Here is a 17,734-nt window from a genome sequence, read left to right as displayed (position 1 = left end):
TCCTTCACTGCATCTGTATCCCTCTTACAGGGAGCCACAGTGTATGCCACAAGGAACCTTCTGCTGCATGTAGCTAAGAAATACAGACCCAGAGGGAAGCTGCTTTGCCCGCCCAAGAAAGACTCTTCAACAATATGAAAGAAATGAAAGAAACTGATTTAAATAAGTTTTTAAAGCTCACCACACCAACTCATATTTTTTCCTTTTCAACCAGAGCAAAACAACTCCTTTAACTCTCACCCACTTCAACTGTGCAAACAGAGAACTCAAGGTCCAAAGCAGTTTGGGCATGAAGTTTAACTGGATATTGAAAAGCATTTATAGAACACCTTTCTAGTCTTACTGAGCACTCAAAGCATTTCAGTATGTTTAAAGTGCTTCATTTTATGGTGTCTTGTCACTATTCTCTCCTAAAGCCTGTAAGAGTTATTTAGTCATGACCCAAAGACACGCTGTGATGTATTTGTAACAGAAAATAATTTTACATTTAAAGGAATAAGACTCATTTTAAATTTGCTCAGTAAATTTATTCTGGCAGCCATTTTTAGAATTAATTCTGCTGTGAATTCTTATACTAGATTTGTATTCAGTATTATACAACCACTTATCTATCTGTTGATAGGTTGATAGGTAACATGTAATCTTTTGCAGTCCAGAGAAATTAGTTTTATCATGAAAGGAAATTGCATTTCTAATAGTTGTAAAAAGATGCAAAGTTCACAGAACAGTTTGATTGGCAAAGAATTGTAAAGTCTAATAGATAAAAATAGATAAAAAGGGCAGTTTTATCCACATGTCATCAAACTTTCTTTTTGTTAATTTAATTTCAATACAACATATATTTAAAGAATTTGCCTTATTATAGATAAAGTTAGTATTAGCTAATGGCATTATGTGGCACCTAATTTTCAGTCAGTTGTTATAATGCATGCACATTATTTTTTCAAGGTTGTCTAACCATTATTATGTATTATGTAAGCAAACTTTATTGTTTTATATAGCACTTTTCACAGATAAAACTCAAAGTGCTTCACAGTAAAAGACAAGAAATAAAAGTACAACAACAGTTAGCACTGTGACATGCACATTGTGTCTTACTATGTGAAATGTTCGTAAAATGTTTTACAGAGTATATTTTCACGCTATTGCTTCTTTCCGGGTTTCTAGTATGCTTTTTCTGTATACTGTGATTTGGTGATCCCATAAAGCTTATGGAGTTTCAGTTTATTCATCTTTGTGTTTGCATGGCATGACCTCAGCGAGGCACTGCCAGCATCCTGAACTCCTCGGGAGAGTAGGTGAAGCCCATCACACCCTCCAAGCTGGGCATTTCTCCAGGAACAGGAGTAAAAGTGAAGCGTTGGAGCAGAGATGCAAAGAAAAGGAAGAGCTCCATTTTGGCCAGGGGCTCACCGATACACACACGTTTACCTGTGGGAAACAGAAGTATTTATCCTGCTGTTCATTTTGCTATCAAATGTACTCTTAATGGAAACTAAAATACACGCTATAAAATGACCTGCTGAAAATGGCAAGAAGGCATCTCTTCTTCGAAATTTGCCCTCTGAGTCCAAGAAATGTTCAGGATTGAAGACATCTGGAGTCTCCCACTCATTCTTATCAAACAGCACAGATGAAAGTATTGTAGTAATAGCTGTGCCCTGAAATAGTGTTATCAGATGTTGTTAGCTATTTATAAATAATTGAAAGACATATGAAATGAACGTTAATTTCTGGCTCAGTCTGGTAAATAATCCCTTACCTTAGGAATGAAGTATCCTCCCAGAGTAGAATCTTTACTGGCCATTTTTGGGAATCCCAATGGAACAATATTTCCAAACCTTTGGGTCTCGTGGATAACAGCATCAGTGTAGGGTAGGTTGGGTCTGTCGGCCAAGGTTGGCAGGCGAGACTGTCCGACCACTCTGTCTATCTCTGCCTGGACTTTCTCTGAAAGGGGAAACAGTAACGACTAAAGCAGAAAACTTAATAACCATCATAGTCAGACTGATCTAAAATCTATATTCTTCAGGCTGTTCTCATTTTTCTCGTTTGTGCCTGCCCATCTGTCCCCCCTCATCCTGCTTGTGACCTAAAATCTCATGACAATACACCAATGGTTTACAATTCTTAAAATGCATTTGACAGACAGAAAAAAGGGAGTTCTCTCCTTTGGAGTTACAGTCGAGGATGCAAAGGCGTATCCATTATGAAAGTGGGCCACCTAGAATTTAACCTGCAAATTCTTCTTGGAGGAGGAAACCATCCTTTATTTGCTTTCAGCTGTTTAAGATTCTCAAGCTTTTTGACCTTCACTTTTTCCTCATGCGATGATAAAGGAGAGTTGAAAGCAGGGATTGAAGATATGCAATCTGGGATGTGAGAAAGGGGGATGGAGTAATAAGTTACCAACCTTGTATTTCTGGGTAGTTCATCATAAATACTAGAGCCCAGCGTAGAGTGGTGGAAGCTGACTCTGTCCCAGCCTCAATCAGATCAAGGGTACAAACCAGAAGGGTTTCAATATTAAAGCCAGCACGAGGATCCTCTTTTTTCTAATGTAAGAGAAAAATACAGACATTATTGACAGTACTCGGTTCATTTAGGCAATTTACTTTATTACCAGTTAATCTCATGATCATAAGGATTGTGATTTTTGATTAACTGATTCATTTGGGTGGCTGAAGTCTCAGAAACTTTTGAAGGACTTCTTTTGAATCCAAACACAGTGCTGGCACATTACAAATGTGACCTATTAGTGGCCAGTATAGACAATTGTTATGGTTTACATGAACACATGCTTATTGTTTCAATTAATTTTTTAAAAAGTTAACAGAATAGTATTCATATGCTTCACTAGAAATGTTTTTGTATTACCTTCTCCATCTCTGACAGATATGCATCAGTGAAATCACGAGGGTCATCTGGGTTCCACTCTTCCTGGTGCTTTTCAATTTCTCTGTTCAAGAAAGCCACAATCTCCCTGTAGTTGGCATGGACAGTCTGGTGAGGTCCTGGCAGGTACTTCATCAAGCCAGGAAAGGCATCATACAGCTGGTGAGGATGATAAACTCTTAGTAAAAGACCAACAACAACATCGCAAACGATCATCACATGGTAGTTTAAACAAGGAGTACCTGCGTCTGCGCTGAACCAGCAAGCACAACGGCGTCATTGTCCAGCTCCAGAATTCTGCGAAAGCTGGGGTCACTGTATTCAAAGCGATGTCCGAAGACCACAGAGAAGATGATGTTACCTATTGCATTTGTCATGATGTAGTGGGGGTTGAATGGTCTACCTGTGAAGATGTCAAATTGTACTCAAGTCAAGAGAAATCCTGCTACAAAAATGATTTCAGTGCAGAGCAATCCCTTGAGTTATGTGAATTCCTGCAGCCTACTTGCCTTGCTCCTCCTTGAAAGCTTCACAAAGGAAGCTGCACTCCACGTCAATGTACTTCTCCAGTGACTTTTGGCCTTCTCCAAAGTAACGCAGGTGAGTGTTGGCAAACTTCCTCTGCTTCTTCCACAGGTAACCGTTGCTCAGCGCTATACCTATTAGAATATTATATTGAATTACTAACAAGAAAGTCTCTGCATTAATGTACATCTTGTAGGGCACAGGGTAAAATGTTTTTGGACTGTGAGAGGAAACATGGGAGCTAATAAAGCCCATGCAGGTACAGGGAGAACATGCACACTTCACAAAGAAAATCATCAACTACCAAATTCACTGCAGTGAATCAACCCAAGGCGTTCTTGCTGTGTGTAATGTGTGTAATGGAGAACACATTAAAATATGTACCTAAAGTTTCTAGAAAATAGGTAAAATTTGACTTACTAGTTGCATTTCACCACAGGACTTCTCATTTAATGCTATGACAATGATATATTGGTGCTTGTCATTTCCAAAAGGCAAAAATTTAATACAGTTTAAGACTTGGGGAAGGAGGGTACACCCAAAAATATATGTGATAGCACATGCTTTCGTGCACGTGTTTTAACTACTCACCAATGCCCTTGAATATAACATGGAAAAGAGGGACGATTGGTCGATCAACAAAGTTGTCCAGGTGGCTGACAAGAGCCTCTTTGACCATTTTATATCCTGCAACAAACACCATCCTCTCACTGCCCCTCCTCAAACTGAACACGGGGCCGTACTTCTGAGCCAGCTGCATTTAGAAATAAATCAAGAGAAATGTTTCACATTTGGTATTCCTTTAGAAGACCCGAACTCTTCCACGGCATGCATTTTTAATTTCTCTTTGATATTTGGGCTGAATGGGACCAGATGAATGTAAAAACAAAGAATTACCAGTTTGTTTGTTTTTTTACCTGATTTTTGTTTCTAAGAAAAATGAGAGCCACATATAAGGATATTTGTTTAAAACTTTGATAGAACAGTAGCAGTAAAATGTCCTCGTAAGTGGATCTCAGGCCCTTGGAGAGCAAAATTGAGTATTTTGGTCTAAATAACGCAAAATGTGATGTCCACATATGTGGATGCCAGGTCCTAGGAGGTTAAAGTTGAAATCTTGTTATTATCTGTTGTTATTCATCGTGCACATTATATTGGCCAGCCTACTGTATGTAAACCAAATTGTACTGTAAGGATCTTCTCCTCCTCACCTCATGCATTGTTTTGTAGTCTACTCCAGTGAAGACATTTCCTAGCAGAGGCACAGCCCAGGGTCCTGGTGGAAAGTTGCGAGGTCTCCGGTTTCGTATTACATCACTTAAAATTAACAATACAAAACTGAGCAAAAACCAACTAGTCAAATTCATACAATCGAAGAAAGCTTGAAAAATCATGGTTGAAGCATCAGAAATCCCTCTGCAAGAGAAGCAGTGTGATCCAGCAAAGAGTGCTGTGGTATGTGTGGTGTTATCATCAGGCTGCAGAGTGCTCAGGAAAAAGAGGCCCCAAACATGTTACATAACACAAATGGACTCTTGGGAACTGTCAGAAGCTGGAACTTGAACTGTTTCAGCTGAGTGATGACTGTGAGCTTGTGTGTTAAACATAGATGCGTAAAAGCTTTATTATTAGTTTTTTTTTTGGTTTCACAATAACTTATTTTGTGGTGTATTTTCAAAATGCTTCACACTTGAAAAATGTCAGTATTACACAGTTCACAATTATGAAGTGAAAGGTAATGCGGGGGTGGCCATCTGGTAAGATAAACAATTCAGGCAGGAAGTAGTAATGAGGAAAGAGGCAAAACTCTTCCAAAGTTCATTCAGGAACAGCTCAACTAACAGCTCAAAGAATACAAAAGCTCTGCTTCAGTGAGAACTGAGACTGAAAACCCAGCAGTGCTCGATGGGGAGTCAACATATCCTCCATATGTTGACTCCATATGAGTCAACATATGGAGGAAACAGATTAGATGATCCATTAAAGGCTCGGTAATTCTCATATGTTGTATTTGTTCTCGTTTCATGTGCACAAGGTTAAATGTCCATGTGTAACTCATCACACAAAAATAAAAACAATCATGTACTACACATTTTAGAATCTAAAGGGCAAGAATATAAGATAGGTAAAGCACGGATACAAGTATAACAATCAGTCGAGTGAGGACAGAATTAAAGATATAGTTTTGAAGAAGCAGTACAAGAAAGGCAAGCTAAATATGTCTTTTATAAGTATGCCATCTCAATGACTGTATCTCCACTTTTCAGCATTTTTGTGTTTGACCCCCTCCAGATTTTATACAGAATTTATGATCCTGCTTCTGGTTTTCTTTGCAGTGCCACATGGAAGAAATTATTCTTTCCCTGTTGAAATTTTTTGTTTTTTGTTGTTTTTTGTTTTGATTCAATTCAATTCAATTTATTTATATAGCGCCAAATCACAACAAAAGTCGCCTCAATGTGCTTTATATTGTACAGTAGATACAGAGAAAAACCCAACAATCATATGACCCCCTATGAGCAAGCACTTTGGCGACAATGGGAAGGAAAAGCTCCCTTTTAACAGAAAGAAACCTCCGGCAGAACCAGGCTCAGGGAGGGGCGGGGCCATCTGCTGCGACCGGTTGGGGTAAGAGAAGGACAACAGGATAAAGACATGCTGTGGAAAAGAGACAGAGATTAATGAGAAGTATGATTCAATGCAGAGAAGTCTATTAACCCATAGTGAGTGAGAAAGGTGACTGGAAAGGAAAAACTCAATGCATCATGGGAATCCCCGGCAGCCTACGTCTATTGCAGCATAACTAAGGGAGGATTCAGGGTCACCTGGTCCAGCCCTAACTATATGCTTTAGCAAAAAGGAAAGTTTTAAACCAGGGGCGATTTTAGCCCAGTTTTGGAGGTGCTTCAGCACCCCCAAAATGAATCAAAGCACCCCCAAAGATGTCTTACTTTTTTTGAAAATATTTGCTGTTTGTGGGAAACACTACTAAAAGTATAAAAAGCATACAGTACTTAATTGAGATGGAACATTTTAACAACAAAAGTATAGATAACCCCTCCCCCCTCCCAAAATGGTTTGTTCCAGCTCGGCTCTCTCCTACTTGCTTTAGCGCCGTTGCTGCCAGAGCGATGGTGGCTGAGACGCAGCGGAGCAGAGGTGGAAGTGCCTGGCTTAAAACAGGACATATTAGCTGCATTTAACTTTCAGTTACTCTTTATTTTGTTAGGTAGGAGCAGGGGCGATTCTAGGATCAGAGCTTTGGGGGTGCTGAGCACCCAGAGAGCTGCCCATCCAGGCAAGGTAAACTTTACTCATCACAATAAGACTTCTTCCCCGTCTCTGTCAATCCCTGCATCCATAAATGCCTCCAGTTGTCCCGAGTTCTGTCTGACTGCCTCCTTGGTGCATTTAAACCCCTGTTCCTCCCTGTCCTCATCGTCTGTTGTCTTCATCTCCATTATCAGTCATCACAATTTTACCCTCTCTGTGCAAGTCTGCAAATTTCTTTATTAAATCATAAGTTTCTTAAATTCATCAAGTCTCTCTGTGCCTGGGTCCTCGTCACAAAACACGACATCACTGTTTTGTACATTTTAACACAATTTAATCCCCACATTTTTGAAAGAATAGCAAAACACTTTTTTGAAAAGTCTGTAACAAAACCATCAAATCTGATCAAGGTTATTAAAATGCTGCCAAAGAAGAATGGATTGGAATTTTAAAAAAAATACATATCCTAACCTTAATTACTGGGGAAAAATGATAAATGATGCTCATAGTGAGTAAAAAGTAAACTGTGTGCATTTTTTGGACAGAGATTCACTTCTAAAGTGTATGTATAATACAATACAGATACATAAAAAATACACTCCAAAAATAGAAGAGTCCTTGAAATATACAAAATATTATTAGAAAATGGAGACACTTGGCCTTTGGTACAATGTATACAATGTATGAAAAGATCTTTACTGCAGATGCTACTATGGCTCTGCAGATTTTTTCTTTTCTTTTAACCTATGTCGCCTCACCTTGAGGTTGGTAAATCTGTCTATCACATTTTGGTGGTCAAGTTTCTCACGCATCTCTTTATCAACTGACATCACAGCCAGGTGCTGGAGTCTGCTTTGACCCATGGTCCTTCTCAGCCAGGTATGGAGCTGACTCAAGACACTAAAAGACCTTTCACAGCTACAGCTGCTAACTGGGTTTGTTAGGGCAACCTGAATAACAGTTTTCAGTTTGGGGACGATCTGATTATCCAGAAGATTGTACAATGTTAACATATCTGGAATGGCACCAGCCTCACTCTTGAGCTTTATAAAGTCTTTGGCAACCGTGACTTCCTCTGCTGAAGCTCAATATGGTAATGCAGTGCCAGGGCTGACAACCCAGTTTGTTTTGCAGATTCTGTATAGCAGCTTTAATATAGGGAGAACACAACTTCCAGATTGTATGAGTTGTTTGTATTAGTTGTTTGTCTTTCTTTTTCTTTGCCAGTTAAACAGTTACTGTTTTGCCTGTTAGTACTCCCTGTCTGTTTTCTTACCTGGTACTTCCTGATCTTGTACTTTGTCCTCATGTTCCCCTCTTTCCTCTCTCCCTCTTTGGACTGACAATCTGTACACACACACACACACACACACACACACACACACACACACACACACACACAACAGGAGTTATAAGGTTAATGGGCATCCAGTCAGTTAGCTAGTTAGTACCTTGGGTTCAATATCAGCACATGCACATATGGCAAAATAACCAGTTTCTCTCATTACATTTCAAACAGGACAGTGGTAACAACAGCAGGCTACGGACAATGTTAAGTTTTAGATTTGAAATAGGCTGTATACATTTCAATGAGATCAACAGGGCAGTCAAATATCGCTAATTTTACTACAGAGCAAACATCTCGGAAAACACGTTTTCAACTAGGGCTGCCACAAACGATTATTTTGATAGTCGACTAGTCACCGATTATTTTTGCAATTAGTCGACTAATCAGATCATGCATCCATTGGATGTACAGCGTACAGCTTATTGCACCAGCATGCATCTGCTCTCATATAACTATCATTAGCTTACAGCTCTAAGTGTTTAAGGTATGTGCTAACTAAAAATAAAGACAAGATGATAGTTTATTAAATTTGAATGAAATTTGCAGATTGTTTTGGTGAAGTTTAATAAACTCATTGTTATCTAAAATATAACGGGACACCGGAGTATATTCTCGAGCATCTCACACTTCTGATAATCAGTTGTCTGCTTGACGTTTATTCAGCTGTGTAAAAACTATAACTTTAATCTCAGCCTAACCGATTTACTCAGGAACAAATAAAATACTAAAAAAAGCCAAACAATAACATTTTTAAGTTATCTAAGTGACTTATATATGTTTGACCTGAGTAGCGAAAGACCGCAGTGGGTTTGAAAGCGATTTGCCGGAGTCCGGTGTTCTCACGGGCTCTAGAGAGCCTTGCCCTCAGCTAGCTATCAAGCTAGTGGGTAACAGACGTCTCCGAAAACGTCGGAGCGCTTTTGAAAATATGTGGTGTCTTGATAAACTGAGCAGATATTTACACAGTTTACACAGCTACATTCTCGCCTGAAAATATGCTAAACGTTTATTTTGTGACCCAGAAAGAATAATAAGAGTAATATTAAAACTAACTAGCTGCCGCCATTGTTGGAAACTGAGCTGGGCTGCGCTATGAATTCTGGGACACAGCTCCTTCTTCTTCTGGGTTTAACGGCAGCTGGCATCCTTGTACATGCAGTGCTGCCATCTTCTGTTTCAGTCCGTTATTACACTCTTAAATTCTACTACTTGTTCCTGCGTCTTTTGTGATCTTACAAAGTTTCAAACGACGCATCAACTATTAAATCAGTCGTCGATGATTTTGATAGTCGACGTAATCGTGACTAGTCGACTAATCGTGGCAGCCCTATTTTCAACACAGCAGGTTACCTGGTGTAATGTTTTTTAGTTAAAAAGAAACATGGTCTGACTCCTACCTAACTATATAAAGAGTAACTGAAAGTTAAATGCAGCTAATATGTCCTGTTTTAAGCCAGGCACTTCCACCTCTGCTCCGCTGCGTCTCAGCCGCCGTTGGCAGCAACGGCGCTAAAGCAAGTAGGAGAGAGCCGAGCTGGAACAAACCATTTTGGGAGGGGGGAGGGGTTATTTATACTTTTGTTGTTAAAATGTTCCATCTCAATTAAGTACTGTATGCTTTTTATACTTTTAGTAGTGTGTCCCACAAACAGCAAATATTTTCAAAAAAAGTAAGACATCTTTGGGGGTGCTTTGATTCATTTTGGGGGTGCTGAAGCACCTCCAAAACTGGGCTAAAATCGCCCCTGTTTAGATTACTGTAATTCTCTTCTCTATGGTCTACCTCATCAACACGTTCTCACTCCCAACTCATCAAATGTGTGACGCATGGTCAGGCTCCCTCTGCTTCACTTATCGACGCGCAGGGTACCCCCTCGCGTCGAGAATCGACGTGCAGGGTCCTCTCATTGAATACTATAGAGCTCCCTTAACGTTGCTTATTGACAAGAGATTGCCGCGGAAGAGCATGTTGTCCGTATATTTATATATTTCCGAAATCACATTGTAGTGACGTACTGAACACAATAAATTATATAATGTAAACAACTACCTGAAAAACAGGTAGAACGATACTTTTGTATCGTTTATTGCATTTATGGAGGGAGTGGTGTATGCTGGGTAATGGCACAGCTAGCGACTGGGTGATTTTATTCACCCGCTTCGGCTGTTATCAGTCCATACAATGGGCGTTATTAGCACAAATCAATCCCATAGATATGGGCCATCTCCTGCTAGATTGTTCAGAAGGTTGTTATCATCCATCCAGATGGAGGATCACTAACAGGAGCGTGGGAAGACTCCAGAATCCACTCTGGCTGGAATCCGGTGGATACAGCAGTGTTTACAGGTAAGACCATTTAAACGGACGGCATTTATAGAATGACTATTAAAAGTCAGCGAGTGTCAATAATGTTAATGTGGTTATGTTAGTAATACACCGAGTGCTAATATAACAGCTTTAAGATGCATTTGTAGATATTATTACGTTTTTTACCGTCTTTATGGTGCTAGCTTAAAGTTACGGTGTAAACGTTAGCTTATATTGGAGTAAAGCTGTTACTGTTTAAACGATGTTAGCACAGAAATATTAGCTTCTGTCATGACTGATGAAGTTACTAGTTAATGAAGTTTCCAGTAAAGTGTTTAATCGCAGCCACAGATTGACAGCAAATATCTCGATTAGCTTCAGTGCATCTGTAATAAATATGTGCAAGTTTCAGTGCTTCGTTTAAACTGTATGATACTTATACTGACCCAAGGTCAGTGTAAAATACAATCCTAGCTGGGTGAACAAAGCCTGGCTCCTTTAATCCTGGATGACAAACCTCAGGATGCAGGTTATTATTACTCTTTCCTGCTGACACACCTGTCACATCTGAGAGTCAGCTAGAAACTTACAGTGACGTGGACATCATGCAGACTGCCAGACTCTGTAATACTGTAAATGATCAGTGACTCAAGTTAACACTAAACTTTAAACAGTACTTCTGTGTCTATGTGTGCTGAACATTTAGGATTGAGTCAGGCTGCATTGACTTTATTCATTGGGACTTTAATATGTTAAAAGCAGGTTGAAGACGGTTCAGAAACATTTAAAGATTAAAATTTAGCATTATGGCTGGTGGTGGTTTGTAAAGCCTATACTCAGCTGTATTTTTGTTACTAATTTATGTTTGTTGTTGTTTAACATAGATTTCAGAAGAGCAAATATGCTTAATAGTTTAACTAGATTTCATTTGTCAGTGTGGGACTGCTGAGTCACCTGAAGAACTCATTTCATTTATTCTCCACATGATATTCATTTACAGAAATGTTTCACAGGAACGGATTCCTCCCAAAGGGTGAACTAGTGTGTTTCCATAGATTACCTCTATATGAATGTACTTCTTAAATGAAGGCAAGTGTTTGTCCTTTTTTGTTCCTCAGTTACAGTACGTGATATCAAGGGCAGGCGGTCAACACTGGGGGAAGACAAGAAGCAGACGTACTTCCAAGAGGGAGCTGCAGTGAGGACACAGCCAGGTCACTGAGGTCAGAGGTCAGGATCTGAAATAGCTCAGGTTTATATTTTAGGGGTTATAAAAAATCAAAATGTATTTATAAAGAAACCTTTAAATAATAGTCATAATTATGATTATTATAAGAAATATCAAACATTTAAGTGGATTTTCTGTTACACATATTGTGTTAGCCCTGCAATAAACTGGCAGCCTGTCCTGTCTTTGTCTTGTATCAGCTGGGATAGGCTTCATCCTCCCGCAACCCTGAATTGGATACATTGTATTCCAATTACGTAATCTGATCATTTACAAACTCAAGGTATCTAATCAAAATGTAAGTAATAATTATAAAATGGGAAAGCAGAAAGAAGTGTGACATGAATGTAAATGTGTGAGCTGACATAGAGGACAGCTACATGCAGTCTGAAAAACCTTTGTTGTCAAGTTTGCTGGTATATCAGCACGAGACATTCTTACATAGAAGAGTCTGTTAAAGTCTAACTCAGTGAAGCATTATTGGTCCAGTCTGGATAAATATAGTAAGTTGATGTTTGTCCATGTATTGACACATTTTCTTAAGTGCTTATCCAGTTCAGGATCACAGTGGAGCTGCAGCTGGATATGTTCACTAAATAAACCTTACAAAAGTTAACAATAAACCTGCATCCCTGTACGTTGTTGTCCACAGGATGAGAAAATCAAACTGGAAGACTGTGGAACATGTTAATAAATGTTTGTGTTTATCCCTGTGTCTTTCACAGGAGGCGCTGGAAGGTTTCCCTAATAGTTCCTGGTGAATCAAAGCAGAACCATAAAGGTTGCTGGATTGCATGATGGCCTTACCCCTGAGCAGTCATCCTGTTAAAGGAGGAACCAGTTAGAAGCTGTTTTCAAAGTAGCTGAGCAGATTTTATCTCAAGTAAGCGATTAACTGTTTGTTCATCTGTTCTGCTACTTAAAGAGCATTTAAGGACGTCTTTTGATTGTCCAGTTGAATTAATTCTACTGGCTCTCATGGTCATTTGTTATTATAGACATATTTTTCATGTTCATCCAGCTATTTAGTAAATTCTATCTATTTAGTAATATCCGTCAGCTATAAAATGTAATATAAATATAAAAAATATCTAAATATCTCCTGCCCTTTATATTTTAATGATGTAAGTCAGTTATCGTGTTACATTAGCATTCCTCACATATCAATGAGATGCTGTACAGTACAATCCTACTGACACAGCAGAGGGATAACGACGGCTATTCAACATCGTTACACGACACATTTGAGCTGCATGACGCAGACAAAGTGACTAAATCATCTTTTTTGTGGTTTATTGTCTTCAAACCAGCAGACAAAGCCGATGGCAGAAGATGTCGGAGAAGAACTTCAGGCCGTGTACTGAAAAGGTATTTTTTTCTTGTTATCAAAAGACATTTGGAGTGACGGCTTCTACAACTGGTTGTGCTAAAGTAAAGCTTACAGTCTAAGAAATCAAAGTGTTGATATTCAGCACAAAGAGAAAAGCTCACTTGTTTGAATTTATTTACAATCATAGGTTTATAAATTCTGACTGTAAACATCTTTTACAGCTTTGATATTGTTTGACACTAGATATCAGGTTTAATTTAAAGGTTTCTGTGTCCCAATGAGCCATTTACACTGACCAGTGTTTCACTTTAACTGTAACACATTCATTATTTAGATTCAACAAAGAAATAACTGAATGTAAAAAATGGCAGCCCTCAGGCCAGGTTTAATTGATAGAGATATATGCATGCATTATGAAATTTATGTATCCCAGATAATTGTTATTCATCTAGTCATGGCATACCCACCTCTTCCTCCCAAGTTAACTGCAACCCAAAAGATCTAGTGGGGCTATTTACACACTCACAACCAGTGTGGGGTAAAAGAGCCACCAAAAAGCTGTCAGCCACAGATGTGCTAGAAGAGTTAGAAACTCAACTTATGGAGAAACTTTCTAAGTCTAACAGGGGACAGGTACTCCTGCCCAAATAACATGATATAACCCCACATACAGCCCAGCAATAAAATGAACCAAATCATTTAGTTAAAGACAGCATGGGACCAAATGCATGTAACCAGCCTGCACCAACCTGGCATTTCTTCCTCCTGAATTAAATGAATGAATGGATGAAAGTTAAATGACTACAAACCTAAAGCCACTAGTTCCCACACTGGAATTCCCTGACACTGTGTGTTAACCGTATTTAGCTTGTATCAACAATTGTAACAGGCTAAGCAAGGGCGTAGATTTGGCATGAACGGAAGGGACGTGTCCCCACCAATATCCAGCGATTATTGAATTGTCCCCACCAATAATTTGATCTCTTCGAGTAAAGAAAAACAAACCCGATAGTAAGAAAAAAACGATCTGTCAGCGTCTCATTCAGCGAGCGGAGCACAAAGAGTTAAATTACGTTCTCTACTGGAGTCCTACGTCATGTGACAAATATGGCCAATGTGACTGGCTGAGCCTTTCAGGGAGCTCTGTTTAGTTTCAGCAGCGGCAAACCTGCGCTGCGAGGAGGAGAGGAGAATGGCAGCGCAAAGGAAGAACCTGGATATAAGAAATTGTTTTTCAAAGAAACCTGTAAGTCACTTAAAGTCAAGTTCACTCATATCATGTGTCCGTCACAATAACGTTACAGGCTATGCTAGGCCATACATGCCAACACTCCCGATTTTTTCGGGGAATCCCGAATTTCGGTGCCCCTCCCGAAAATCTCCTGGGACGACCATTCTCCCCCCAATTTCTCCCGATTTTCCACCCGGACAACAAAACTGAAAACCATATCCCAGACTGGCCCAGCCAATTCCAGTTTCCAACAATAGCTACTATTACTATTACTATTACTGCAGCTACTTAGTTTTAATATTACTCTTATTACTCTTTCTGGGTCGCAAAATAAAGTTTTAACACATTTTCAGGCGAGAATGTAGCTGTGTAAACGTCAAATAACTTAAACATGTTATTGTTTGGCCTTTTTCAGTGCTTTAGTTGTGTTTTATTTGTTGGTGAGTAAATCGTTTTGGCTGAGATTAAAGTTATTAGATTAAATTAGATTGAATAAAACTTTATTAATCCCTCGGGAGGATTCCTCCGGGGTTCTCACACAGCTGAATAAACTGCTGTGTGAGAACAGCAGTTTATTCGACCATCTACGCCAGCGTCCGGTTATATTTTAGACAGCAAGGAGCAGACGGCAGGTGACGTAATTCTGATGGCTAGACCGTCCAATTTCACAGTCGCTCATTTCCGGTCTACCCGGCTTTCAGAGGACCCGGCCCTCTTAGACCACAAAGGCCGGGTCCTCAGGTGGACACAGCCTCTGAATTTGGACACTCCCTGCCTGTTTCCAGCCGGACAATAATAACGGTGACATTTAACTTATTTTATCTGATAATTAAACACTGTAAGATTCAAGTTTTTTGTATATATATGTACATGTATATCCCCCCCAGCCCCTTTGAATGTCTCCCTAATTCTGAGGTCTCAAGGTTGGCAAGTAGGTGCTAAGCTTGGTCCACATCAGTCTAAAATTGTATGTAACCATGAATAACGTGATGCCATGTCCACCAGGAGAGACTGGACAGTATAGATGTAAAACAAATATGCCAGCAGTTCATTTCAGCTAACGAGAGGAGCAGGCATGTGTTTGTTGTGTGGGGCATGTAGTCCATGTCTGTTGCTGTAACAGTAGTTCATGTTTAGAATAAAAAATCCCAGCTCACTGATCTGATAGAGGGCAGTAGTGCCTAAAATGTTGCATAATGTTGCTGAGAGATCTTTTACTTTGTGGTCATCTTAGATGAGTAGTTTTATGGACAAAACCCACCAGATCATTCAGTCTTCCCTTAGTGCTAATGTGTCTGAGATGTTGGTGTACTATAACTGAAGTAATGTTGTTAAGTCCTTAAAGTCATATTCTTTTATTGTCATGACTGTCTTTGAAGCTATTTCTACTTTTGTATGATACCTGATTTATATGGAATATGGCTGAAGTAAACTAAAGCCTGAAATACTTAGTCAGTCATTTGTTTAATAGTAATTTGGAGTTCCACAGGGTTCAGTGCTAGGACCAATTCTGTTTACATTATACATGCCTCCCCTAGGCAGCATCATTAGAAGACATAGCATACATTTTCACTGCTATGCAGATGACACCCAGCTCTATCTGTCCATGAAGCCAGATAACACACACCAATTAGTTAAACTGCAGGAATGTCTTAAAGACATAAAGACCTGGATGGCCACTAACTTTCTGCTTCTTAATTCAGATAAAACTGAGGTCATTGTACTCGGCGCTGAAAAGCTTAGAAATATGGTATCTAACCAGATTCTTACTCTGGATGGCATTACCTTGGCCTCCAGTAACACTGTGAGGAACCTTGGAGTCATTTTTGACCAGGATATGTCCTTCAACGCACATATTAAACAAATATGTAAGACTGCGTTCTTCCATTTGCGCAACATCTCTAAAATTAGAAATATCCTGTCTCAGAGTGACGCTGAAAAACTAGTTCATGCATTTATTACCTCCAGGCTGGACTACTGCAATTCATTATTATCAGGATGTCCAAAAAACTCACTGAAAAGCCTTCAGCTAATCCAAAATGCTGCAGCAAGAGTACTGACAGGGACTAGAAAGAGAGAGCATATTTCTCCTGTTTTGGCTTCCCTTCATTGGCTTCCTGTTAAATCCAGAATTGAATTCAAAATCCTGCTCCTCACATACAAGGTCTTAAATAATCAGGCCCCATCTTATCTTAATGACCTTGTAGTACCATATCACCCTATTAGAGTACTTCGCTCCTGCTCTGCAGGCCTACTTGTTGTTCCTAGAGTATTTAAAAGTAGAATGGGAGGGAGAGCCTTCAGTTTTCAGGCCCCTCTTCTGTGGAACCAGCTTCCAGTTTGGATTCGGGAGACAGACACTATCTCTACTTTTAAGATTAGGCTTAAAACTTTCCTTTTTGCTAAAGCATATAGTTAGGGCTGGACCAGGTGACCCTGAATCCTCCCTTAGTTATGCTGCAATAGATGTAGGCTGCCGGGGGATTCCCATGATGCATTGAGTTTTTCCTTTCCAGTCACCTTTCTCACTCACTATGTGTTAACAGACCTCTCTGTATTGAATCATATCTGTTATTAACCTCTGTCTCTCTTCCACAGCATGTCTTTTATCCTCTCTTCCTTCTCTCACCCCAACCGGTCGCAGCAGATGGCTGCCCCTCCCTGAGCCTGGTTCTCCTGGAGGTTTCTTCCTGTTAAAAGGGAGTTTTTCCTTCCCACTGTCGCCAAAGTGCTTGCTCATAGGGGGTCATATGATTGTTGGGTTTTTCTCTGTATCTATGAAGCGCCTTGAGGCGACTTTTGTTGTGATTTGGCGCTATATAAATAAAATTGAATTGAAAAATTGAATTAATTTAACATTATATAATTCACATATAAAACTATGAATTGTAATTTTAAATGGTTTAAAAGCATGTAAAATAGCATATGTAGGCAAGTATATTTCTCCTTTTTTTATCAAGAAGCAAAAACAAAAAGGAAAAAATAAGAAACGGGGCAGGGTTCGGTGGTTGAATCATCCGTCCCCACCAATGCGACAACCAAATCTACACTCTTGGTTTTATTGTTCCTGTACAAGTTTTTCAGCAGTTCTTGGAGAGTTTTTGGGATATAATATATCACATGTAACCCTTCTGGAATATATCCCTCAAGTTTGAAGCCGAAATATTGTTTCAGTGACAAGTTATAGGCCACAATCACTTTTTGGTAGCACTAAAATGCCATGTTCTCAGTCGTTATTCTGAACAAACAAGAAAGAGTCATGGTGATACTGGCACAATAGGTCTTTATTGTTTTAACTACTATTCGACAGTCTTATAACAAATATGAACAACGGGAGTAGACATACTAAACCTGTAGGCATTAATTATTCCATCGTGATGCGTGTAGTCATTCATGACTGCGTTACACACTGAAAGCAACCGTCTGATAAGCGTCATAATTCGGTTACAAGAAACGTTAAAGTTCCATAAATGCATACCTTTGCCTAATAACAAGGCATAAATGTGTTTGGGTCCCCCCCACACGTTATATCAGTTGCACGGAAGTAGCTGGCAACGCAAGTAATCCGGGCGCTGCAGTTTTAAGCCAACACGTTC

At 39.4% G+C, this 17,734-nt stretch overlaps 1 protein-coding gene across 1 annotated transcript; it reads right to left on the bottom strand.

Moving 5' to 3' along the window:
* Positions 1-960: 960 nt before the first annotated feature.
* On the bottom strand, positions 961-5,235 carry LOC146490875 (cytochrome P450 2J2-like). The gene is made up of 9 exons (XM_085152370.1): positions 4,632-5,235; positions 4,012-4,174; positions 3,401-3,554; positions 3,138-3,294; positions 2,878-3,054; positions 2,414-2,555; positions 1,763-1,950; positions 1,520-1,661; positions 961-1,431 (listed from the first exon to the last, which is right to left on the bottom strand). Exons 1-9 carry the CDS (start codon positions 4,812-4,814, stop codon positions 1,256-1,258), a joined length of 1,482 nt encoding a protein of 493 aa, XP_085008496.1. The 5' UTR covers positions 4,815-5,235; the 3' UTR covers positions 961-1,255.
* Between the last annotated feature and the right edge of the window lie 12,499 nt (positions 5,236-17,734).

The sequence above is a fragment of the Neolamprologus multifasciatus genome, chromosome 23, assembly GCF_963576455.1.
Source record: "Neolamprologus multifasciatus chromosome 23, fNeoMul1.2, whole genome shotgun sequence".
In the NCBI taxonomy this organism is placed as follows: domain Eukaryota; kingdom Metazoa; phylum Chordata; class Actinopteri; order Cichliformes; family Cichlidae; genus Neolamprologus; species Neolamprologus multifasciatus.
This window is presented reverse-complemented; position numbering and strand designations above follow the sequence as displayed.